The 24,957-nt window shown below is 39.4% G+C and overlaps 1 protein-coding gene across 17 annotated transcripts in view; it reads left to right on the top strand.

Annotated features, from left to right (window-relative positions):
* znf740a (zinc finger protein 740a) overlaps window positions 1–24,957 on the top strand; it is a 29,089-nt gene that overhangs the window by 343 nt on the left and 3,789 nt on the right. The window contains exons 1-20 of one of the 17 annotated variants that reach the window (XM_083938649.1): window positions 45–195; window positions 4,892–5,054; window positions 5,258–5,461; window positions 5,938–6,084; window positions 9,770–9,890; window positions 10,141–10,224; window positions 13,218–13,301; window positions 14,959–15,042; window positions 15,559–15,642; window positions 16,137–16,220; window positions 16,577–16,660; window positions 17,376–17,459; window positions 19,243–19,326; window positions 19,708–19,791; window positions 20,177–20,260; window positions 20,679–20,762; window positions 21,954–22,037; window positions 22,458–22,541; window positions 24,264–24,347; window positions 24,764–24,882. In XM_083938649.1, the coding sequence (XP_083794775.1) occupies window positions 5,010–5,054; window positions 5,258–5,461; window positions 5,938–6,084; window positions 9,770–9,890; window positions 10,141–10,224; window positions 13,218–13,301; window positions 14,959–15,042; window positions 15,559–15,642; window positions 16,137–16,220; window positions 16,577–16,660; window positions 17,376–17,459; window positions 19,243–19,326; window positions 19,708–19,791; window positions 20,177–20,260; window positions 20,679–20,762; window positions 21,954–22,037; window positions 22,458–22,541; window positions 24,264–24,347; window positions 24,764–24,882 (1,812 nt within the window). In that variant the 5' untranslated portion in view covers window positions 45–195; window positions 4,892–5,009. Of the gene's footprint in view, window positions 1–44; window positions 196–4,891; window positions 5,055–5,257; window positions 5,462–5,937; window positions 6,085–9,769; window positions 9,891–10,140; window positions 10,225–13,217; window positions 13,302–14,958; window positions 15,043–15,558; window positions 15,643–16,136; window positions 16,221–16,576; window positions 16,661–17,375; window positions 17,460–19,242; window positions 19,327–19,707; window positions 19,792–20,176; window positions 20,261–20,678; window positions 20,763–21,953; window positions 22,038–22,457; window positions 22,542–24,263; window positions 24,348–24,763; window positions 24,883–24,957 lie in introns of those variants that run through there. The other 16 variants (XM_083938640.1, XM_083938651.1, XM_083938650.1 and 13 more) reach the window with 16 other exon arrangements.

Genomic DNA, 24,957 nt, shown 5'->3' on the forward strand with positions numbered 1-24,957 from the left:
ACTCGCTAACAACCGTTAGCTTCATCATCGGGAGGAGGGGGAGGCTGGCGACGACGGCCATAACGAATGTCTTTATCGCTCAATCTCGTCTTTAACCAGTTGAGATTGTGTCTTCATTCACTTCAGTTTCATCATGTTTTATCAGCCTACAAGATAAACACGCTCGTAACGCTACTGCATCAAATCGATGACCAGGTAGGCTAAAAAATGTTGGATTATAACATTTCAGTGGGCGAGGGCGCGAGCAGCTAATGGTAGCCTGTTAGCTCGTTCAACATCAGCTAAACTAACGTCAGGTTTGGGTGGTGCGAAGTCTAGTCCTGGAAAAAAAATATTTTCAAATCAACATTATGTTATGTTTATGGCATTCCCTCTGCGGACGACCAACACGACAGCCAGCGAAGTCGAGCTAACGTCACACTACGTGGCCTTTAAGTCTTTTAATTAACGTCAGCTAATGTTAGCTACGTTAGCTTTACTTAGCTAACCAACGCCATGGCGAAAGCACTGTAGCGTTTAACTGTATATTTGTGGCTGTCGTTAACCTTAATGACGGCTCACAAGCGGTACAGTTAACTTGTGCCACAGTTGGAAAAGGGAACAAATAAAGCAATCCGTCTCTGAATTCAGAAGGTGATTTTTTTTTTCGTTAAAAGTAAAATTTGTATTTATTTTCACAGGAAATGGTGCAAAACACTAGATTACCTTTATTAAGGTACATTTTACCTATATTTATAATTATCTCGACGGCTTAAGATGGACTAAAAGCTTTAGCAATTTTTTTTCCGATTATTGAGGAGACAAATGATGTGTAATACTGTATGTATTAGACCAGTTTTGAGCTTGTGGTGCTTGTTGTGATGTGTTTTCTTGTCATGTTGTTAGTATGAATGTTATGGATGTATGTAAACACTCCTATGTAATATTCTCATGAAATAACTGAGACCCCAGGAAGAGAAGCTATTGTCTCAGACAGACAGAAGCTAATGGGGATCTTAATAATATCTTAACTAAATCGTAACGGTAATGTAAAACCTTGAAAAGCCATCGTAACATAGAGCATTGTTTCTTTGAGTAAATCAATGGCCTCCTCCTAACATACTTGTTAAAATCCCATGGCAAAATGTATGTTATAACATACCAGATACGCATGGGTGCAGACCAATAGATTTGCTTGCTTACACACATCGTTGTATTTTGCAGCCTAGTTATTAAATGTTAGATTTTGCATATATCGTATATGTAAAATTTCAACCACTCTAACTAGTAGATATACGTAATGTTAGGCCTATAGACCTTTTCAAAGTTGTAAACGTTAAAATAAGCAGTGGAATTCTATTAAAAAGGTATACCTTTTTAATGTAATTCTATTGTTAGGCAACAGCCATGGTTCTTGTGAACTTCCTATCAGCTGATGCCATTCACATTCACTGCAACAGTAATCAAACTGCAACATATTTAGGGCGCACTCACGCTGTCCATCCGTACCCTGCCCAAGCACGTTTCACGGCTAACGTCTAGTTCGTTAGACCAGTGTGAGTGCAACCGCGGTACGCTTGCCGGTCACGGCCCGTTTGGGAGAGGTGGGCTTTTGTAAAGCACATTTGCACGCTTACGAGCATGAGGCCTACGGCGGTTCTGACGTCATTTTATGTGCTCCTGTTTGGATATCGAAAAAGAAGGATGGACCATGCACGGACATTTAAAACAATGGCGGCGAAAGGTTCACGTTGGTGTGATGCGGAGATGGAGTGTGAACTGCAGATTTGGTCGGATAAAAATATTCAAAAATCAGTCAGACAAGACGCACAAAAACTCTGAGGTCTATGGAAAGATTTGTAAACAAAGCGACGCATCGCGATGACGTCAATCAAGGCGTGTGGCGTGTAGCAGCGTGATGACGTATAGGCAGACAAGAAGCATTTGTGCAAGGCCCAGGCAGTTTGAGTACAAACGGGCCTGGGGCGCGGGGGGAGAGGGAGGGGGGGACAAGTACCCTAAAGAACGGGGCACGGTACGGATGGACAGTGTGACTGACAAAATGTGTTCCAATTGAGCTAAACAGAATAGTTGGCTATAGAAGTATTGAACGCTTATGAAGTCATACTGCGTAAGGTGAAAGATATAGCCTTTTTTTTTTAAATCAGGAATGAGGGCTCCTCTAGAACTTCCATGAAAACATGTTTTTTATACTTATGTCTTAAATGTTATCTACATATGTCTCTGTCCTACATAAACCATAACCCTAATACACGTACACATTTAAGTAACATCATTTTTATATTGGGGATATACTTGGTTGTATATTATGGTGAGGCAAAGAACGGGACATGCCCAGTAGTAAAATCATTTCAAATAGTTTTTAACCATTTTGAGTTATTGTTTTGTATGATAGCGGTAATTTCTAAAGTACAAGTTATTTTCCTTGCTTTGATATATGTTGAATTTAGGGGTGTCCCCAAATAGTCGACTATTCGAAGATTAGTCGATAATCCATAAACAATGGATTATTCCATTCTGGCTCTAAGGGTGCTGAATGACTGATTTAGCATATAGATGCTTAGTTTCTCCAAATAAACCATGATAAATAGCCTATTTGGGTATAAATATAAGCCTATTAACAAATACTGCTAAAAAAATGTGAAAATAAGTCACATGCTTTTAATCCATCTCCGTAGTGTGCAGGAATAACCCCCTCCCCCTCATATACCAAATTGTTCTCACCAGTATCCGCACTGTTGCATCTTGGCTGGGCTTTAAATCTATCTGGGCACCAGAAATACAACACTTTGCTACTGTTTAATCATCAGCATCGTTTCATTTGAATATTTGCCCATTTGTTGTTTTTCAGTAGAGACGCTCAATTCAACAGTCTGACACAGCGCAGTGAAAGTGAAACTACTAAATATACCTTCAGCTATTATCAAAGAAAGATGAAAACAAAACACATATATGTTATACTCTTAACAAGATGCTACTATCAGAAATCCCATCTCTCAGTAACCCCCTGCCGGACACACGAGGCTGCGCAGTGCTGGACTCACGTGCACCCGCCGCTGTCTGCTTCATGTCCATGGCTGGCCACCCTGGATCAGAGGGTTTTTCATGAGCAAAAAAAACCTGATTCGACAATTAGTCGACTATAGGCAGGACGTGACGTATCAGATTAGACTTTGAACACTTTAAGTTTGGGACACCCCTAGTTGAATCAGAATTTTGTTCTGTATATTAGGAACATGTTGTCTAATGTCATACAAATAATTAATGATGTGTTAATGCATAAGTGTTATGTTGTGATGCGCTAGAAAATCTCATATCTAAGAATATTGGTTGTCTCAAAATCATACTCAAAATATAATGCTATTCCGTGGTTCGTCTAGCTGTGCTGTAGAATTTTCCTCCTGATCCTTTCCTTTCCATAAGATTCAGTGCAGTCACCTATTGTCTTCACATTTGAACTTGTTTCCCTGTTATGCAAACAGTTACAAATTAACCTGTTACACTTATTCATTTATACGCTATGCTATATGCTCTGTGGTTGGATTGTCAGCATGCAGTTTACTGTCATGCAAACGAGTGGAGATTAGTACTCGTTATTAGTAGCTAGTTATTGCCTGTTATTGGTTAGTGTTTGGATTGTATAACTGGTCCTGAATACAAACTGATAACAGATTTAGTAGAATAACTGTGAAAGCAAACTTTGAGCTTCCACCTGCTTCAATGGTCAAGTATTCAGCATGGGTAGTATAGGGTTTTTATGATATTATTAGGACCAGAGTTACCACTTAGGGCGCACTCATACTGTCCATCCGTACCGTGCCCCGTGCTTTAGGGTACTTGTCCCCCCCTCCCTCTCCCCTTGCAGGCCAGGCCCGTTTGTACTCACACTGCCTGGGCCTCGCGCTTCTTGCTTGTCTATACGTCATAGCGCCATAACACGTCACACGCATTGATTGAGGTCATCGCGATGCGTCGCTTTGTTTACAAATCTTTCCATAGACCTCTGAGTTTTGTGTGTCTTGTCCAACTGTTTTTGAATATTTCCATCTGACCAAATCTGCAGTAAACACTCCACCTCCACATCACATCAATGTGAACCTTTCGCCGCCATTGTTTTAAATGTCCGCGCATGGTCCTTCCTTCTTTTTTTCCATGTCCGAACAGGTGCACATAAAATTACGTCAGAACCGCAGTAGGCCTCATGCTAGTACACGTGCGCACGCTCGTGTTCGTACATGTGCAAACAAGCTTTACAAAAGCCCACCTCTCCCAAACGTGCAGCAACAAGACGCGGTACGGTTGCCCTCACTAGACTTTAGCCGTGAAACGTCCTGGGGCATGGTACGGAAGGACAGTGGGAATGTGACCTTAGAAACATTGGGGACCTCTACAAAGCACAACCAAGATAGTATATTTTATTGGAAGAGGGTCCTTTGACTAAGATACCCAGCAGTGAAATAGGTAGGGTGTTCAGTTGTAGTCCAAACCACAACTTTGTTATGGGCAGATTGTTTTATTATTCAGAAGCAAATGGGCCTAATTGTTGAAGTTCATTAGTTACCGTGGTAAACTAAGGTAGTTTGACAAAAAGAGAGAAAGAAATATAGCAACATGGTAAATACAGAAATAATACAGTTTAGTCTAATCATATTGGCCACAACAAGTAAATCAAATATACTGACTTTGTATGAACAAAAAAGCTAAATCTACTAACATAGATAGTTTTTACAAATGAAGAATATTTGTGTGATGTCTTTTGTGATGTTTACATGCCATTGGGAAAAACTATCATCCTGACTGGAGTTAATGGAATATGTAACGATAAGGACGGCAAGTGATGCTGTTGTCATTTAATACTTGTCTGTTTCATCCACATCCTCCTCTTCCTCAGTTTTAATGCTAGATGAGTGAGGTGGGTGTGGCTTCCCACCAGCCCGACCATCCTGACTGACGGATCTCTGGACGACCTTGTCCCCACCCCTGTCCCTGCGCTCACATACACCACAGCAATGTCACATCTGCCCAGCAGCTCAGTCCGCGACCATATGAAATGGGTTTGTTTTTAAGAACACCAAAGTGGTTACAAATAACTTTCCTTGCACTCTTGTGTCACTCAGGATGTTGTCGTTGATGACTAGCTTGGCAAATGCCATGTCACTGGCAACATTGTTTTAGATGCAGATACCTTTAAATTGCAGACTCTTTAAATGTTTGACGTAGTTGGTAAACTGTTACTCTTCATTGTTTTTCTTCGCAGGCGGGGCTGCTTGGCTGCGAGGCTGTCCTCTCCAGCATGGCCCTGATGCAGGCCAGCTCCATGGCTGCTCCGCCCAAAAAAATGATGGCTCCACTTGGCCATGGACCACCACAGAGAGAGGGACCTGATCGTGCTCCCCAGGGCCATATGATCCTCCCATCGGGAATGAGCTGTCCACCCCTGGTTAGGACCAACTTCGGAAATGTAGAGTGGAAATTGGGCTGTTTTATGCAATGCTTTTTCATTTTGTGAAGGGTGTAAATGTATAGCCTTTATGAAATCCAAAATCTCATTGTGGGAGGACTTTCTTCTGAATGCAGTTGCAAAAATGTATTCTACTTTTTCTCAGGGCAAATAACTTCATGTATCCCATTGCCCATATAGCTCCATGAAATTTAGGTTTATTTCAGATGGGCACAACTTTCCCTAACCAGCACAGTATACAGATGAAATTCTTCATCCGATCAGAAATTTTTCCCTTTTGTTTTAAATATACTAAAATCAAGAAAAAGAAAAAAAATCACAAAACCAACAATATTTAACACTGGCTTCATCTGCTAGAGGTGGCATAGAGGTTGACATTTATTACTTCATTTGAATCATTTTCAGATATTCTGTTTTTAGTTTGAAAGGTTACAGATCTGAAATCAGAAAATAATTGACCTTTTCTGGCTCTTTAGCTTATCCGGAAGGAAGGTGAATTCCAAGCTCCCCGCCTGCTGGATGAGAAGGAGATGAGGGCCAACGAGGATATGCAGCAGAAAAAAAAGAACAGGAAATCAGTAACGCCCTGCAAAGTGAGAGAACAAGAAGGAAGGGGAGGGAAGGTCAGTGGCTGTGGTGGATAAATAGGGAAGGGTCTCTGCAGTGCATTTTATTTTTCCTCAGACGTTAGCTGCTCGCACACATTTTTGTAAAAGCATTTAACTTTATTCAAGTGTGCCTCACTTGGAGCTTTCATGTGTGCACATTTTGTTTGTGTGGGGGTGGGGGGAGGAGTTCAGGGAAGATGTGGAGGGGGTGGAGGATCTCTAGAGAGGAAAGAGGGGGAGGGGAGCAGAGTGAAGCAGAGCACAATAACTGCAGTTGTGTGCAGAACAGGGAGCAGTAACATGAGGGCATCAGACCATTGGAAGAGAGTGCGGGGTATTTGTCAGTTCAAATTTTAATTACATGTCGCGAAAAATAGGAAAAAAGTCTCTTGCTTATTCATGCCAAAGATAAATAGGGGTTTAGTAAGCCTGTAAATGTTCTCATTTGTCCAGGTCATCGTTATCCTCAAAGCAATTTCAGTCAAAAGCAACTGGACATGGTTATTTGTCTAGGAAGACGTTTCGCCTCTCATCCAAGAGGCTTTATCAGTTCATGTACGCACCTGACCGGGCTGGGACTGATGCAACTATCTGATGTGGACATCTAGGTATTTAACCTCTCACAAGGCCAATGATGTCACAGGAACCCTTTGTGCTCCAAGCGCCAACGACCGCCGTTAGGGTGGCAGTCAATGGTGGGAAGTTGGTTTCGACTTCGTTAGTGCTTTGTTGAGTCTTAACAACAGTCGTTGGAGCCACAGGAGGCCATTTGTGAACAGTTGTTCTTTGAGGTTAGATTGTTGAATCTCCTGGGAAGGGATGAAAGCGTTGCATTGTAAATTGGTGATAAATGGTGTCGGAGACCTCCTCTGTTTAGCGATGGTTTCTCTACTTTTGCATAGATGTCTTCTTTTACTCCTCTTTCAAACCATGTCTAAGATTTGGACATTGTTGTCATCAAAGGAGTGGGCTTTCTCCTTAAGGTGTAAGTGGACAGCGGAGTCCAGGCCTGAGGAGTGAGCTCTCCTGTGTTGGGCCATGCGTTTATGCAGTGGTTGTTTTGTTTCCCCAATGTAGAGATCTTTGCATTCCTCGTTGCATTGGACAGCATAAACCAGATTGCTTTTGTGGGTGTGTGGTGTTCTATCCTTGGGATGTACTAGTCTTTGTCTGAGTGTGCTACTGGGTTTGAAATACACAGGGAGGCAATGTTTGTTGAAGAGCCACAAGTTTTGAGGGCGCCTCTCAGGTGCTTGAGTTCTTCCCCATGGGCCTGTGAGCTGGTGGGTACGTTATCAGCTCTATGTTGCAGTGTTCTGATAACGCCAAGCTTCCTCCATGTATAGATTTGCCACAATAGGGGATATTGGTGAACCCATGGCACAGCCGTGTTTCTATCTGTAAAAAGTGCCATTAACTGGAAATATGTGATGTTCAGGCACAAGAAGTTGGCAAATGTGGTGTGGTTTGAGATTTGTTTGGTTGTGTAAGGAGTTGTCCTGTGTGAGCCACTCTCTTACTGTGGCCAAAGCCTCCATGGTTGGAATACAGGTGAACAAGGAAGTCATGTTGTAGGATACCATGGTTTCATCTGGATCCATTTTTAAGTCTCGGACATTGTTCACAAAGTCTATGGAGTTTTTGATGTGGTGTGGGGTGTTGCCCACCAGTGGTGCCAGAATATTGGCAACCTGCTTGGCAATGTTAAGTGACCGAGTGATTTTTGGGAGTCCACCAGGGGGGTTGAGTCCTGGGGGAAGAGCCTGTAATATTGTGATTTGCCAATGACTCTTTTGTAGTTGTTCTAGACACTCTACAACCTTCTTTTTGTTACCGCTGGTAGGGTCTTAGAGTCACTGAGTAGTGCAGAGATCTTTGCCTGGTAATCAGCTGTATTGAGAACAACTGTGCATCTACCCTTTTCTGCTGGAAGGATTGTGATGTTGTGGTCTTTGCTCAGTGCTGTTACTGCTTTTCTCTCCTCAATGGTGAGGTTGGATGGGGGGACCTTAGCTTGGGACAACGCTGCTGACACTTAACCATAGCTGTTCAGCCTCAATTCCAGTAAGGTTGTTTTTCTGAATAGCCGATTCTGTAGCTATTCTCGGCTATAACGAAAAACATGGCAATGCATGGCCCAACACAGGAGAGCTAACTCCTCAGGCCTGGACTCTGCTGTCCACTAACATCTCAAGGAGAAAGCCCGCTCATTTGAGGACAACAATGTCCACATCCTGGACAGAGAGGACAGATGGTTTGAAAGACGAGTAAAAGAAGCCATCTATGCAAAAGTAGAGAAACCATCGCTAAAGAGAGGAGGAGGTCTGAGACACCCCTTATCTCCAATTTACAATATTACAGGCTCTATCCCCAGGACTCAACCCCCTGCTTATGTTGACTCCCAAAAATCCATAAAGAAGGGGCCCCGCTCAGGCCCATTGTCAGCAGCATAAACTCCGTCATTTATTGTCAAGCACGTTGCCAATATTCTGGCACCACTGGTGGGCAACAGCCCACACCACATCCAAAACTCCATAGACTTTTTTAATAAAGTCCAAGATTTAAAAAGGGATCCAATGACAGGAGCCTTCACATTGGGGTATACAGAAAACCCACTCGCACAGATCAATATCTAGTGTTTGACTCTCACCACCTCCTGGTTCACACGAACGCAAGCACCTGAGAGGCGCCCTCACAACTTGTGGCTACCCCAGCTGGACCTTGGTGAAAATGGCAGCTGCTTCCAAAAAGAAAACTAAAGTGGCTGAGAAAGAAAAAGAAAACAAGAGAAACAACATAGTCATCCCGTATGTGGCTGGGGTATCAGAGAAACTCAGGAGGATCTTCAACAAACACTGCATCCCTGTGTATTTCAAACCCAGTAACACACTCAGACAGAGACTAGTACATCCCGAGGACAGAACACCACACACCCACAAAAGCAATGTGGTTTATGCTGTCCAATGCAACGAGGAATGCAAAGATCTCTACAATGGAGAAACAAAACAACCACTGCATAAACGCATGGCCCAACACAGGAGAGCTCACTCCTCAGGCCTGGACTCTGCTGTCCACTTACATCTCAAGAAGAAAGCGCACTCTTTTGATGACAACAATGTCAGGAGATTCAACAATCTAACCTCAAAGAACAACTTTTCACAAATGGCCTCCTGTGACTCCAGTGACTGTTGTTAAGACTCAATAGAGCACTAACGAAGTCGAAACCAACTTCCCACCATTGACTGCCACTCTAACCACGGTCGTTGGCACATGGAGCAAAAAGGTTCTTGCGAAAACATTGGCCTTGTGAGAGGTTAAATACCTGGATCTCCACACCAGTTAGTTGGACCAGTCCCAGCCTGGTCAGATACGTACATGAACCGATGAAGCCTCTTGGATGAGAGGTGAAATGTCTTTCATGAACAAATAACCAAGTCCAGTTGCTTTTGACTGAAATTGCTTTGAGGAGGGTTTTAGTAAAGATAATATATGAAATATACATGATAAATAAGGATTTTGTATGCAAACTGGCCTTCCCTTTATTGAAATATTGCAAGAAGTTTAGATTTTCATCAAGTTCTGACCAGCTGTGGGTGGGTTTGTTTGACAAATTGTACCATTGTCTTTGTGGTTAAATGCAGTGTTTCTGTTTGTATTCTTCATACACATGTTAAACCATTATTCTTACTGTCCTCATTAGGGCACAGGTGGAGATGAGAATGGTCCATCATCCAAAGTGCAGAAAAACTTTATTTGTGATCACTGTTATGGAGCATTTAGGAGTGGATACCATCTGAAGAGACATATCCTCATCCATACAGGTATGGTCATGCTTGGAACAACTTGAGTTTACAGTTAGAGCCCAAAACAGCTTTGAATGTCTGATTACATGAATCATTTGTTGAAAGCGGCCCTGAAAGTTTGAGTTGGAATGAATCAAGGAGTGTGCAGCAACTGTAAGGTTTTGAAATGGCCTGCTTAAAAACCTTGTTTGGTAATAGCTTTTGACTCACAGCTAATTGGTGGTATCTGTGGGGTATCTTTGACTAAAACTGGTGCTCTTCGGTTTAGGGGAGAAGCCGTATGCTTGTGCCGTATGTGACATGAGGTTTATTCAGCGTTACCACCTGGAGAGACACAGCCTCATTCACACGGGTATGCGTCCTTTAACCGTACCCATATTACATAAATCGGACTACATCTGTAGTCTGTCACTTGAATCAATGGACAGATGCTCAGGGTTAATTTTGTCTGTGGACAGTAATTTCCAACAAAGCCACCCCCCACCCCCCCAAAAATCTGTTCACCTCAAAAAATCAAGCACAATATTTGTCTTAAAAAAATACTGGTCCCTAATACCAGGACAAATTTAAGATATTGTAATACAGTGCGGTCCAATAGTCTAGAGTCCACTATTAAAAACTGTTGTTTCAACATATAATAAAATTGAATCTTTTTTTTTTTTGCTTTTTGGACCATTATTTACATTTTGACTGGCATCAGTTGTAGACTGGAAGGATTTGAGAATTCGTATTATTTTAGGATCCCAAAGATGTTGGAGGCACATTCTTCCTTTTCTCCAGAATACTAAGTGTGGTTGAACTCTGGATCTGTGGCGGGAGCAGTTAGCCTGTCTTGTGACTGTCTATGACAATGAACCACGGACAATGTCAGGAGAATCAGATCCGGAAAGTTAAGGCCCGGAGTTTCTCTTTCACACATGCAGCACACAACTGGAGAGATGTGTTGTCAATTACTGGAAATACTTTATATAAATAAATACTTAATATATTTGTCTGATGATTTCAGTGTTGTTAGCCCTTACTAACAGACGTTCTTGGTATGACTAAATCGGATATTTGAGTTCTCACAAGACAGTTAATGTCAAGATAATTTTGCAATGCATGTGGGAAAGGGGCTATACATTCTTTTTGCAAGTTCCAAATTTGATTATCTGTAAAAACAACTTCCTTCCCGTGTTCAACTGTAAGACTTTGACTTTGTTTGGCTTGAATTGTTTTGTTGTTAAACTGTCAACTTGGAGGTTCTTCATGCAAATGCTGTTGGGTCCTACTGCAATGTCAGCTTGATACACTGGTCTTCACATGGTGTTGTCACTTTAAAGACTAACTAACCAGGTTAAAAGCCAAACTACATGGGGAACGGATGCGCAGCGTGCATGGGCAGGGCGCAGTGTTTCTTTTTTTGACACAGTGTTTGCCCGTGAGTTTTAATGCAGTTGATTCAGCGGGGTTTGGAAGCTGTGCTGCCTCATGGTACACTGAGGTATGTATCTTAATCATTTTAGATAGATTGTACTCGTTTTTTACTCAGTTCTATGTAGTTTTTACCTGTTGAAGGATCACGTAGCAGCATGCAAAGAGAGAAAAATAGACAACCCACGTAAATCTAGAGCTGAGCCGCATGGCAATTGGATATACATGTAATGGAGGGGCTCTGCTGCAGGCATCCCACATCCCTCACACTGCATATGCAGCCCATGTAGTTTGGCCGCAATGCCCGGGCCAAACTCCCTATCTCTAACTGTGTGTGACTGCTATGTCACGGAACTGCTCTGTCTCTCAGGTATGTGGTGTCCACACAGACAGCCACCCCTGTTTTTCTGCATCGAGTTTGCCTTTGAGAACGCCTGTCAGTAATGGGGAAAAAAGCCTTGTTTTAACAAATGAAAGGGATTCTGGGTCTGACAGAAACAGTAGAGAGCTTTTAATTTGAAACAGAACAGGAAGTGTTGAGTTCAAACTTATTTTTTTTATTCATGTCTTTGACATGTTCAACAAATTTAGATATTGAAAGTGTAGTGAAAGGTCTAATTTTGTACGTATGTCAGTATTCTGTCAACACATCATTTTCACCATCTTTGATTTTTGATGAGAATTGCGTGTACCACGTATAAAAGGGGACACTCTGCTCATATTGGCTGTGTGGCCGCCCTAACCTGTTAACATGGGCACCGAAATGAAAACCAAGAGGTTCTGAAACACATGTTCTGCTAAGGTAGGCGGTGTGACCCAGGTGTAATAATCCTGCACCTTCTGAGTTGCTGCATGCTGTGCAAACATTTTGTGCCCTATCAGGGCACTGCTAGATTACAGCAGGTTGTGGTCACAAGTACGACAGACAGCATTTGACCACCGCTGTTTGACCATCCAACAAACACTTCTGTCAAATCATTCTGGCTGATTTGGTCCTAAAGTCTGACATGTCCTGGTTTGGATGATTTGATTTTAGAAAATCTTTCCAGTTTGCAATCTCTTTTCATTTAGAAACAGATTGGTGCCAGGAAACTTTCTAACTACTCAAGAACCACTTGGTTTTTGAAACAAAACATTCAATCAATGTTAACATACCAGTTGAAAGTATTAAACTCAATGTTAAAACACGGGCAATAGTGACACATTGGTGAACGTATTCATTTTGTCAATGAATGGTTTTCTCTGTTGAAAGACCAAATTCATTCTCACTGTAATAATAATTATGTCACTGGTTGAATGTTCAGCTGTGTACAATTTTTGGATTTAAAAATGATGAAAACAAAATTAGATTAGTTGTATGGCAAAATGATGACAACAAACTTTTCTGTAAACAAGACTTTTTGATAGTGGACTTGAACGTGGATTAAAACTTGTGGACCATAGTGTAAAAGCCTCAAGCACAGGCGGCAAAAAACATGCAAGATACATTTATTCATGCTTTATTTATTTTTGTATGTGATTATTACTTTGTTAGTGAAAATAACTGCATGGACATCAAAGGACTATGTTCTTGATTGTTAATATAAAATGAAAATTTAGGATTTAAGTTAAAAAAACATTTGCATAGTGTCAGCATTTCCGTTGCAGCCTTTCACACAAAATTCTTTGTTTTTTCATTGTTTAAGAAGTATGCACTGTGGGTAAGTCAACTTCCAATCTAATAATTTTTCCAAGCCACTGACTTCTGCCCAAGTAATCACCAAAAGAAATGCATCAATAGTTAAGTAATGACCAGCAGTTGCTCTTTGTGGCAACACTGCATCTGTTCTTTCTGTTTTCCACATAATACATTTTGTGATTTTTCTTTTCCACATTTTCACTTATTTAAAAGATTGAATAGCTAATAATTGTATGCTCTGTGTGTGTGTGTAGGGGTGAAGCCGTACGCTTGTTCCATGTGTGACATGAGGTTTTTCCAGCGTTACCACCTGGAGAGACACAGACTCACTCATACGGGTATGCGTCCATTTACCGTACCCAGTTCAATTTCAGAAACTTTATTTAATTAGGCAGTCAATGAGATTAATATTTCATATTCAAGAGAGTCTGTATAACCACACAAACCTACTGTATAAGCAAACATGCAGGCCCAAAAAACCTTTTAGGTGTTGACCAAACCTTTAGTGCAACAGAATGTTGTAATGGGCCTGTACTAAAACGTTTTGCATATCATAAAAATGTTATATCATATATATATATATATAATGCAATCTAATATAAAAGCACAGCAGTAAATCCTACTGTTAAGGAACATGTACATCTTTAGTGGAATTTTGAGGCCAAATGGAAACATATTTTTGCAGTCCAGTACAACACACTGAATAGCTTGTAAATGATAATGTCAACTAATGGGCAATTTATTACAATAATAATAAATAATTTTTACAATAAAAAAATTTGACATGAACATAAATAGCTCCTGTGGACCCCTCAAAGTGTATTATTCCTCTTGTACCATTGCTTCTCAACAAAATTGACAAAATTATGTTTTTTTCTGTTATTTATTTTTCCGTGCGGATATTGTTACCAGTGCTTTATCGTGCTAGCAGAGCTCTGGAGATAAAGCTAGCTGTTATCGCTCATACATTGTGAACATATTAGTGCACATTAGAGTACTACACATTGAGTATACTGTCATGTGTGTGTGTATATATATATATATATATATATATATATGTTATATTTATTATTAATGGATGTATCCATCATTGGAATTGAAATGGTGTTATAGCCACAGTATAAGAGATGGGTGTGTAGTGACAACGTATAAAGGACAAAAATGTAATATCCACTCTTACTCAGGTGTTTGGAAAATCTGGTTGTGCATGGCTTTACTAGAAAGAAAACATTTTCAAAAGATTGATTATTTCAGGTCAATATTTTAAAGTGAGTAAGAGATTGAGTTAATGCCCCTCCTGCCTGATCGCCATATTTAAGTAACTGATTAACTTAGGCCATGGTATATTATGGGGATAGTCCTTTGATGTCCACCTCTACTTCACATGCAGATTAATGGCTGCACAGCTCACGTGTCTTAGCTGTAATTGTCTGTTTTTCTTATTGTGTAGTTGCACGGATGCTTATACAGATGCTTCTGCTGTAAGTTTATGGCGGAGATCAGATTTATAGTTTTTGAAAGTTGAGGCAGATCATCACTTTGGACTGCTAGACTCTTCAAAGCAACACACACTGTCACGCCATAAATTGAATTAATTTGCGCTATAGAGATACTTAACCAATTTTAACCTGCAACCAACTCTCCCCACAATACTAAAACATATCAACACTCCTAATAATGAACGATGGAGAAGTGTACTGACTGCTTCAGCTGGCCAGTGTGATCACTGTCTTAGACATTTCTTTGTTATCTTGCTGCTGACTTGTATGTGTTGTTTTAAACTTGCTTGGCTATAGCCTGTTGCTGTCTTTGTTTTATGATGTACTCCAGATTATTTTTTAAATGCCACCTATAACAGAGGACACCTAATTGGGAGTAAAACAAATCACCCCTTCGCATGAAGCCTTTACTTAGTGATTTAATGATTGTGATTGATCTTTCACTTTGATGCTTAAGAAAATTCTTAGCTAATATGTTGATACTTTTTGTATGTAGGGGTGAAGCCGTACGCTTGCTCCATGTGTGACATGAGGTTCTTCCAACGTTACCATCTGGCAAGACACAGCCTCACTCATACTGGTATGCGTCCATTTACCCAAGCTCATTAGGTAGTGTTGTTTTAGAATTGCCTTAACCTTTCAACTCAAAGCAGTGTTAACAGATATAAGGTGTGTAAAGTAACTACTTGTATTCAAAAACATGAACATAAAGATGTATCCAGACATGAATTAGGAGGTCAAATATAAAAGCTACTATTTTTAGCTCTTGATGTAAATACATGCATACATAGTGGGGCACCTGTGTGCTGTACACAACTTCAGCTTTTCCCCTGTTGAATGCTCTACTTTGTTCTGTGCAGTAATTTCTTCATTACTCCTAATTTCTTAAAGATTTTTGTTTGATTGAAATGACCCATTTCTGGTCACAATACACACAACCTTGTACTGTAGAACCCGCATTTGTTCTCAGGCTAATGGTATAATGTGTAGATGTAAAATAAGAGTCATTCTAAGGGAAGAGTTGACGGATATGTTTTGAAACTCGTTTTTTTTGTGTTTCTAGCTTATATTTACATACTTTTTTTTATGTGTGTAGGGGTGAAGCCATACGCTTGCTCCATGTGTGACATGAGATTTTTCCAACGCTACCACTTGGCAAGACACAGCCTCACTCACACGGGTATGGGTTTGCCCTTTTTTGCTACACCAGAGCCCAAATACTCAGTTTACCTGTTTCTGTCGTCTGTGTGTTTGAGTGACTCAAGTCTGGGATTAAAAATATTTGTTGTTAAACTGTTGGGGTATGCTGGAGGAGAGCATTTCAGTGTTTGCCTTACCCCTTAAGGGCTTTACTTAGGACAGCATTTCCCATGTTAACGCCATTTGTACTTCACTGCAGCGGCTGTAAATAACAACTTCACTTGTGTCAAGTTTTTTTTGTTTTTTTGCAATGCATGTCGGCATTGTAAAGCAGAGTTAAGCAAAAAGACACTTTTATTGAGGTCCCTCTTTCACAAATGTTGACAGATTAGAAAATGTTAGACAACTGTATTTAGTGTTGCATCATGCTGGTGCCACTGCTTTTGGCATGTCTGGATACATAGTATAAACATGAGTGTGTCCTGTTCAGTTTATTGTGTTGTTTTTTTCAAATATTTTGCTCTGTGTGTGCAGGGGTGAAGCCATATGCTTGCTCCATGTGTGACATGAGATTTTTCCAGAGATACCACCTGGCAAGACACACTCTCACCCATACGGGTATAAGTTTTATTTATTCATCTCACTTGACAGTTATCAGGGGTTGTAGTTATTTGCCCTTGTTTGTAGGCATCACCTACCTGTGAGAGCAAATTGTAATTCTTTATTATGAATGGTTAAAGTTGAAGCACTAGTAGATGTTTTTGTTTTTTTTATGTTTTTGCTTGTATATTTGCTAACTGCTATTAGGGGTGACATGACACATTTTATGTCTTGTATGTATCGACAGTAGTTGGCCAAGAAAATAAATGAGACCTTGTAATGACATAACACTGACTAGTGTACTTAAGATGACATATTTTGTGTACATGGTTCATGAGAACATTTTTCTAAAGTTTGGTACTGTATGCGTTTAGGGGTGAAGCCATACGCTTGCTCCATGTGTGACATGAGGTTCTTCCAGCGTTACCATTTGGCAAGACACAGCCTCACTCATACTGGTATGCTTGAATTATTTGTTCCATTTTCATTTTGAAACCTTTCATATATACAACCTACTCTTGGATTTTTATGTCCCTCTATATACAATACCATAGTTATGCCATTTCTGATTAATTCATTTCCCCTTTCCTAAAAAAATGTTTAATAGACTTTTTAGGCTTTGTTGGAAAACTGTCCACTGAAAAAGTGACTCTGTCAGTTACCTTGCTTTGTGATTAACACTGTAATGGTACTAGTGCATGTTACTGTTGAGTACTGTGTTACATATCCAACAAAAGGCACATTACACTAAAAAGCCTTTAATGCAGGCATCAATAATCTATAATGTCAAGAAAGAGGCCTTGTTTCTCAAGATTTTTTTCAGGTCAATACAAGAATGTTTCGCCTGACTAAATTGGGAAATGGTGCATCTTGAACATGTGGTAACTTAAAAGCTTCAACGTGAAATTAAAATGGGGTTTTTACCACGTCAACAGTTTGTTTGTAGGGTGAGTGAATAATACTGAAGCTGGTACTTAATCGATGATGCACCGTAACTCTTGATGTCTGCAGGCTCTTGGTCTTTTTCGTGTAATGTCTCTGATATAATTTTATCGGTAAAGTAGCATGTAATAGTAAACAAATTGAAAGCATTTCATTGTATTTTTAAATCACAGTGTTCATGAAGTTCATTCTAACATTGAAATGCATCTAACATTCTTCTGCTCTGTTTAGGAGTGAAGCCGTATGCTTGTACCATGTGTGACATGAGGTTTATACAACGTTACCAACTGGAGAGACACAGTCTTACTCATACAGGTATGTCCTCATTTCATTTTAACCTTAAACCTTTCTTTCCCTGACTTTGCTCATGCATGCGCTCCACTTTAATGTTTACCTGGCTGCTTCCAACTCGAGTTTGTATTGCTTTCTGTCGCTATATTGAATAGTGCTAATGTTTGATGCAGCACCTACAAGGAGCTTTATAAGCACCTGCATAACGATGCCTCTTCCCGTACTTTGTATATGAAATGACATGATGACCATGAAGCAGAAATGCCAACACTGTTTGTTTTTGTAGTTAGTTTTTTTGGGCCATCTTGCTTAAAGCTGTTAATTATGTTTAGCTGTTAGATGTTTGCAATTCTTTTCAGATTTTTTTTTGTATTTGGATCAGCTCAGTTGTAACTAGAAATTATTCTTTGACACAGTATAGCATGGACTACACAGTCATTTTTTAAATATGTATCCAACATTTGCTGCTTACATATTTCAAAAAACAACTAGTTTCTCGTAAATACACGAAAAGCCTGAAATGAGCATAGGCACTTTGCAAATTCCAAAAGTGCTAGTTTCAGTGGCTTACAGGCTTAAAGGTCTGAACATGTCATATTCACATTATTAATACACATTAAAGCTGTGTGGGGAAAGTTCAAACTGTGTCCAAAAAGATTATCCCCTAGAATTTAAAATATGTAAGACCTCTGTAAAACTGGGTCAAGAAAGGTATTTACCTTTAAACAGCTGTAGCCGATTGAAGCCCTACCGTGGCTCAATCAGTCAGTTAAAGACAAACCCATGTTGGCTGTAGATCCTATTATAAGTGATACAAGTGTTTCCCATATTGACACAAAGAGACCTGTTCATTTTGGAACATATCTGGAAATTTTTATCCGATGAATCTGAATTAAGAAGTATGTGTTAGTAATGTGGCCAGGTGGGGGGCTGGGACATGTAGGGGAAGCACTGTGGGGTCTCAGTTGATTTATAGCCAACTGCTTACTCAGCTTAGTCATTGTCATTTCACATTCAAAGCAATGGAGAGAAAATAACATATAATCCCCTGTTATGAATAGTTTAATTTAATTGTCTTGTCATATTTGAAAACAGGTTTTATGTTAGGATATTTTTCTCTTTTGTCAGTCTGCTTTTACAGTGCAACTTTAAATATGAAGATAGAGCTGAGTTAATGCTTTTATTTTTGTTATAATCACAAGCTAGGTTTTGTATGATGTTTTCTTCCGTTAATATAAAAGTGTTTCAAGTTAAATGACAAGACTTGCTCTGCAGACAAATGTCCAAACTTAATATGTTGTGCATAGTTGTTTACCAACTGCCTAAAATTGTCTAGCCTCTGTGATCAGCGTTACAGAAATTAAAGTATTTTCATTAACAAATTCCAGAAATCTGTACGCGGTACGTTGAAATTATGTGAACTCAAGCACCTATTGGCATCGTGTGAAAAATCTGCTATTGTGTTAGTTCGAATGCGGGTTTTGGCTTTGCCTCAGTTAAGATTCTGGTAGTTTTAGTCTTTTTTTAGTTTTGAAAATAAGTTAATTTTGCTTTTTAACAGGATATTTTCATTTTCCCCAAAGGAAAATTTGGGCATTATGCCGTTAGCTGTTAGTTTAACTTAAATCATATTTTAAAATGTCATTTCCAATTGGTATTACCAATTTTTGAAAAATGCTGGAATTTCCAGCGTAAACAAAGCGCTGATAAGTGCAGCCAAACTTTACTAAGCAATTAGTAAAGTTTACCGTCGATCATTTTTGGCAGTTGAGTGTTTTATGCTAAAGCTGGTACTTTGTGTGTATAGGGGTGAAGCCGTACGCTTGCACCATGTGTGACAAGAGGTTTTTTCAGCGCTACCACCTGGCGAGACACAGCCTCACTCATATGGGTATGCGTCAGCCAATCTTAACCCAGTCACAAGATTAGGATGCTGCAACACCTGAATGCTTCATCTAGTCTTATATACCTGTATTTATACACAAATGATTCCAGTGTAATATCTGAATGACATCATCATCTCATGTGTTTTGTAAGTGAATTTTAAAGCCCCTCTGGGAATTTTGTAATTTGAAAAAAGCATCATTTTATATCATATTGCACCCTTTTTTAAAAAAGGATTTTAGGAAAGGACATTGGTTATTAACCACCGATATCAATTTAGTTGAGATTGGTACTCTTAAGTTATAAAATAAGAGCAGAGTTTTTTATTTTTTTCATTTATCCTGGTGGCAGAGACACAAAAATAATTCTCTTGATGCTCTGCGTTTAGGTGTGAAACCTTATGCTTGCACCATGTGTGACATGAAGTTTTTTCAGCGTTACCACCTGGCAAGACACAGCCTCACTCATACGGGTATGGGTCCGCGCACCGTGCCCATGACATTCACTGTTAGAATCAGTCTGGACATTTAGTTTTGTTAGTTCAGACATTAGCCTGTAATATTTAAGGGAAATGTCAATATGAAGTAAAGTTTTAGTTAGGTTTCCTAGTTTGTGGTTTTTTAGGCATTATCAGTTGAGCAGGATAACCGTAAATCATTATTTAGCTTATTTAGTTCTTGTTGTAACTATAACACTACAAAATAGATAAAAGCATTATGAAGAAAATATTTGAAAAAAAGGTTGTTATTGCATGAATTGGAAATTGTGTGGTTAATAACCAATAGCGTATATATTAATTCCTGAATTACAAATGGAAAGTGAGGCAAAGTAATATAATATTGCTACTTTGCGTTTAGGTGTGAAACCTTATGCTTGCACCATGTGTGACAAGAGGTTTTTTCAGCGCTACCACCTGGCGAGACACAGCCTCACTCATATGGGTATGGGTCCGCTCATCTTACCCATGTCACTGAGATCAGACTGTAATTACATTATGTTAGAGAGTCAGCCATCTAAGTTAGTTATCAGTACTCCTAAAAAGGTTCTTGATCAAGCCTACCCTACATTATGTGTGCACATGCAACATTAAAGCAAGTCCTAACATGTAAAGAAGTACAGGACTGCAACATCATCAGCTCATGTGATGTGTTGAGTTGTGGATTTGAGAATTGGTTCATACAGTTTGATGTTTTCTTTATTGGATTTGGAGTAAAAACATAAATTGATTAAAAAGGACAATTAAAAAAAAAAAGTGGTTAACAACCCATCAATTCTGAATAGATATTTGAAGTATGTTACTTATTGATGGATTGTGAACACAAAAAGTGTGAAAATAATACCATAATGCTCTGCGTTTAGGTGTGAAACCTTTTGCTTGTACCATGTGTGACATGAGGTTTGTTCAGCGTTACCACCTGGCGAGACACAGCCTCACTCATACGGGTATGCGTCGGTGCACCTGCCCTTCACATTTTTAGACTATTACTAGGGCTGGGTATCGGGGGGGGGGGGAGTACCGAGTAGTATCAAAACGTCTCCAGTCAAATGATACCTGCATTTGACCCTTTATGTTCCCATGTCTAGGAAAAAAGACTTTCTATGGTTTCGCTTGCAGCCAATCACTGCGAAAATTCTTCAGTTTAATGCAACCTATGATTGGTCCACTACTACAGCATTCTGTGGTGTGGTGAAGTCCAGTGCATTTGAACACTTTTGAAATGTATTTGGCTAAAAATAATGTGGACGGGGAGGAGTAGTGGTGGCATTTTATGCAACTGAAGGCTTCCATTCATAAAAAAAAAAACATTATCAAATGAAGAACTCTGTATTGGTATCTGTATCACTGTAAGTGTACTGGTTTTGGTACTAGTATCATTATGTAAATGATACCCAGCCCTAATTGTTACATAGTCTTTATTGTGCTAATATCAGCAGCCTAAACACAGATGTCTTATTTTAGAGGTAGCCAAATTATTAACTGTGTGTAAAACCTTCAAGCAAAGGTACATTTCTGTAACATTTTACACTAAGTAGAACATTCCTTACAATGATAGTAACTGATGCCCTCTAGAACATTTAGCACCTTTTAATAGAAATTGACTAAAAGGCTATAAAAGTCATCAATATTCACATATTCGGCCCTATGGAGTGCTTTTGAAACTCAAATGCACTTTTGATCACCACAGTTATTAGAAATCTTTTTTTCAGAACTTCATCAGCTCTTTAATAGGCACAATCACGCTTAAAATGTATGTTGGTGTTATGTTTTCACATTGAGATGTTTAAACACAGGGATAAAGCAAAAAATTCTGTTAAATATTAGCATACTTTTAATCCTACTTTAGTCAATATGCTATTAACATGATTTACATAAATGTAAAAGCACTAATTGCAGTGCTCCTTGACTGTAATTGTAATTCTTCAGAATAAAAATAATTATGATTGTTGATATAGCTAAAACAGTCAGTTAAGCTGACTTTGATGGTAACCAAGTGTTGAATGAAGGAAGCATTACACGCATCTTTTTGTTTTTGCATGAATTGGCAGAAGTGTGTTTAATAACTAATAGCTTAGGTATTTATTCGTAAAGAATGGAAATTGAGGTAAAGTAATATATTGCTACTCTGTATTTAGGTGTGAAACCTTATGCTTGCACCATGTGTGACAAGAGGTTTTTTCAGCGCTACCACCTGGCGAGACACAGCCTCACTCATATGGGTATGCGTCCGCTCACCTTACCCATGTCACTGAGATCAGACTGTAAATAGATTGTTAGATAGAGGATCAGCTGTCTCAGGGTATTATTACAAGTCACTACTTCACATTTTTCTTGATCAAGGCTATCCTGCATTATGTGTGTAAATGCAACATTAAAGCAAGTTTCTACATGTAAATAAATACAGGACTGTGACATCATCAGCTCATGTGATGTGTTTAGTTGTGGATTTAAAATTTGATCAACACAGTTTGATGCATTCTTAATTGGATTTGGAGAAAATCTTTTTAGGAAAGCTTCACATAGCAAAGTGGTTAACAACCCATCAATTGTAAATAGATGTTTAGAGTACAGCACTGATTGATGGATTGTGAAACAGAAATAAAAGTCCTGAAAATAATGTATTGATGCTCTGTATTTAGGTGTGAAACCCTTTGCTTGCACCATGTGTGACATGAGATTTGTTCAGCGTTACCACCTGGCGAGACACAGCCTCACACATACGGGTATGGGTCCGTGCACCTGCCCTTCTCACATTATATAGATAAACATTTACTCTTAATATTTTATGAACAGGATTGTTTTGTTTTTTTGTAGGTACTCAGGTTAGTTGCTGTTTGTAAGATGATAGATGACACATAAAAACTAAGTTAAGTTATTTAGCATAAAATGTTGCCCTCCAGAATTTCTTTTGGAAAGTCATCTCGGTAAGAAAAAACGCATGTTAACAAACTAAATCTAACCGAGTAGATTTGGCACCTAAACTGCAACCGTACAACCATTTCGAGGGTGTGTCATGTAGCAGGCGTGTCTTGTGAACCCGCAGATAGAGCTAGGCTGAATCCAAATGTCCACTGATGGACAGGCCTCCAAAGTCTTTTTCACTTGTTGCTATGGAAACACTCGACCGACAACTACAGTCATGTACACGATGATCGCTGCAGAACTCGCCTGTTGTTTTTTGGCCATACATATTCGATATTACATTGAACAGCTTTAATAGGGTATGCTGCAATACTGAAATAAATTCTGATTACCTGTAGCTTTGTACATATTTCTATTTTATACTTTATTACAATTAAGTTTTAGTCAGTAATTGGAAAAACTTTGTCAATTGTGATGAATCGTGGGTAATTAAATCAGTCTGCACCCCAAGTGGACTCTCGGGAAATTTGCGGAAAGTCCACTTGAGGCCCCTTGTTGACCGGATAATTGGTGGATTTGGAAAGACGGCAGCACTTGCGAACTTCCCGGAAAAAAAGCGCCCGCAAAGTCAACGAGTCTGCAAATGCGGTGAAGTCTGGACATTTGGATACAGCCACAGGGCTGTAGTTGAAAGCCCATTTAACTCTGCGTCTTTCTGCTAGCTTAAGCAAGCCAGGCGAAAGCTACAAATAGCAGCAATAGCTAGAAAGTCTTGGGTTTAGATATGCATTTTGGTATTTGTAGATGGGGATATTTGGTAAAACTAAGGACGTGGCCAGATTTCTTTTTTTTTTTAAACGGGGGGAAAAAATCTATTCAAAAAAATATCTGTGTTTATGTTTAGACAGGGTCTAAATTAATCAAATGGGGTCTTGGATCCTACTTACCACTGTGTCACTTAGGAGTCATTCTGTAGAGTTATCCTTTTTTGGCAGATCAACACAAAACTCCCAAATAACACTTAACTTTACCCCCCTCATTTGCATTTATGATAGATATTCAGTGTCATCATAATAAAGGTCGTACAGTATCTTCATCTGTTTAACTGTATATCTAGATGATGGCTTTGGGAAACTTAATATCCAGAAATAACAGGTTCAAATTCAAACTCATAATGTACTACTAATTGTTTATTAATGTCTTTGTGCTGTAGTAAATATAGGCATAATAGATGGAAGGTGAGAGGATGCTGATGCTGTTGTTGCAGAGTCAAGTGAGGATGTAACTGATTATTCAGACAAAGCAAAACCGTGGTTAGATGTTATGACTGACAGTGTTTTTGCTTTGAAACCAGACATGTGCAAATCCTCAATATGTTTAAATCTGACTTCACTCTTTTCACAGTTTAACGAATGGTCCAAGATGCATGTCTAAACATTTCAACATTTTTTCTAAAACATACCTACAAAGAAAATGAGCTGTTATCTCTGTCAGTATTTTAGTGCTAGTTGTAGCTTGAGCTTGAAAGTTGTATTTCTTGCACTTGTGGGTGGTAGGGCTAATATATTGCTCTGTGTGTGTAGGGGTGAAGCCGTATGCTTGTTCCATGTGTGACATGAGGTTTATTCAGCGTAACCACCTGGAGAGACACAGCCTCACTCATACGGGTATGCGTTCCTTCACCGTACCCTTGTTACTGAGAAAGGCTTTGGTGCTTCCAACAGAACGGGGTCACAACAAACTCGAGTTTGGATTGTCAAGTCATTTGATGGGATGTTGAACCAGCCTCAAAATACTTGCCCCAGTTTTTGGGGCTACTATGTTGCGTAGATCTGGGCCATGAAAACACAAAATTCCACTCTGATCTACACATAATGAGTTGATGACGAGGCTTTTTTAGAACAACAATGTTGAGGTGCTGAAACTACACTGTTTAAATGTACTGATAGGGCCATTTTCCTCCCCCAAGTTTTTGCAAGTGTTTGAAATATAGTTTTGCAAATAAAGATTAGAAAATTGCACGCATTTTTTTGGTACAAGACGCTAAAATTGATTCATTGACTGTGTATTTGTGCTCTTTCAGGAGAGAAGCCATTTGCTTGTGACATGTGTGATATGAGGTTTATCCAACGCTACCACCTTGAGAGACACAAGCGTGTCCACAGTGGGGAGAAGCCTTACCAGTGTGAACGGTGCCAGCAGGTATGAATGTAAACAAAGCAAAGTGACCGAAATATTGTGGCATTCATGTATTGTTTAAATCATATCGATAAATCA

The sequence above is a fragment of the Echiichthys vipera genome (assembly GCF_963691815.1).
Source record: "Echiichthys vipera genome assembly, chromosome: X".
Classification (NCBI taxonomy): domain Eukaryota; kingdom Metazoa; phylum Chordata; class Actinopteri; order Perciformes; family Trachinidae; genus Echiichthys; species Echiichthys vipera.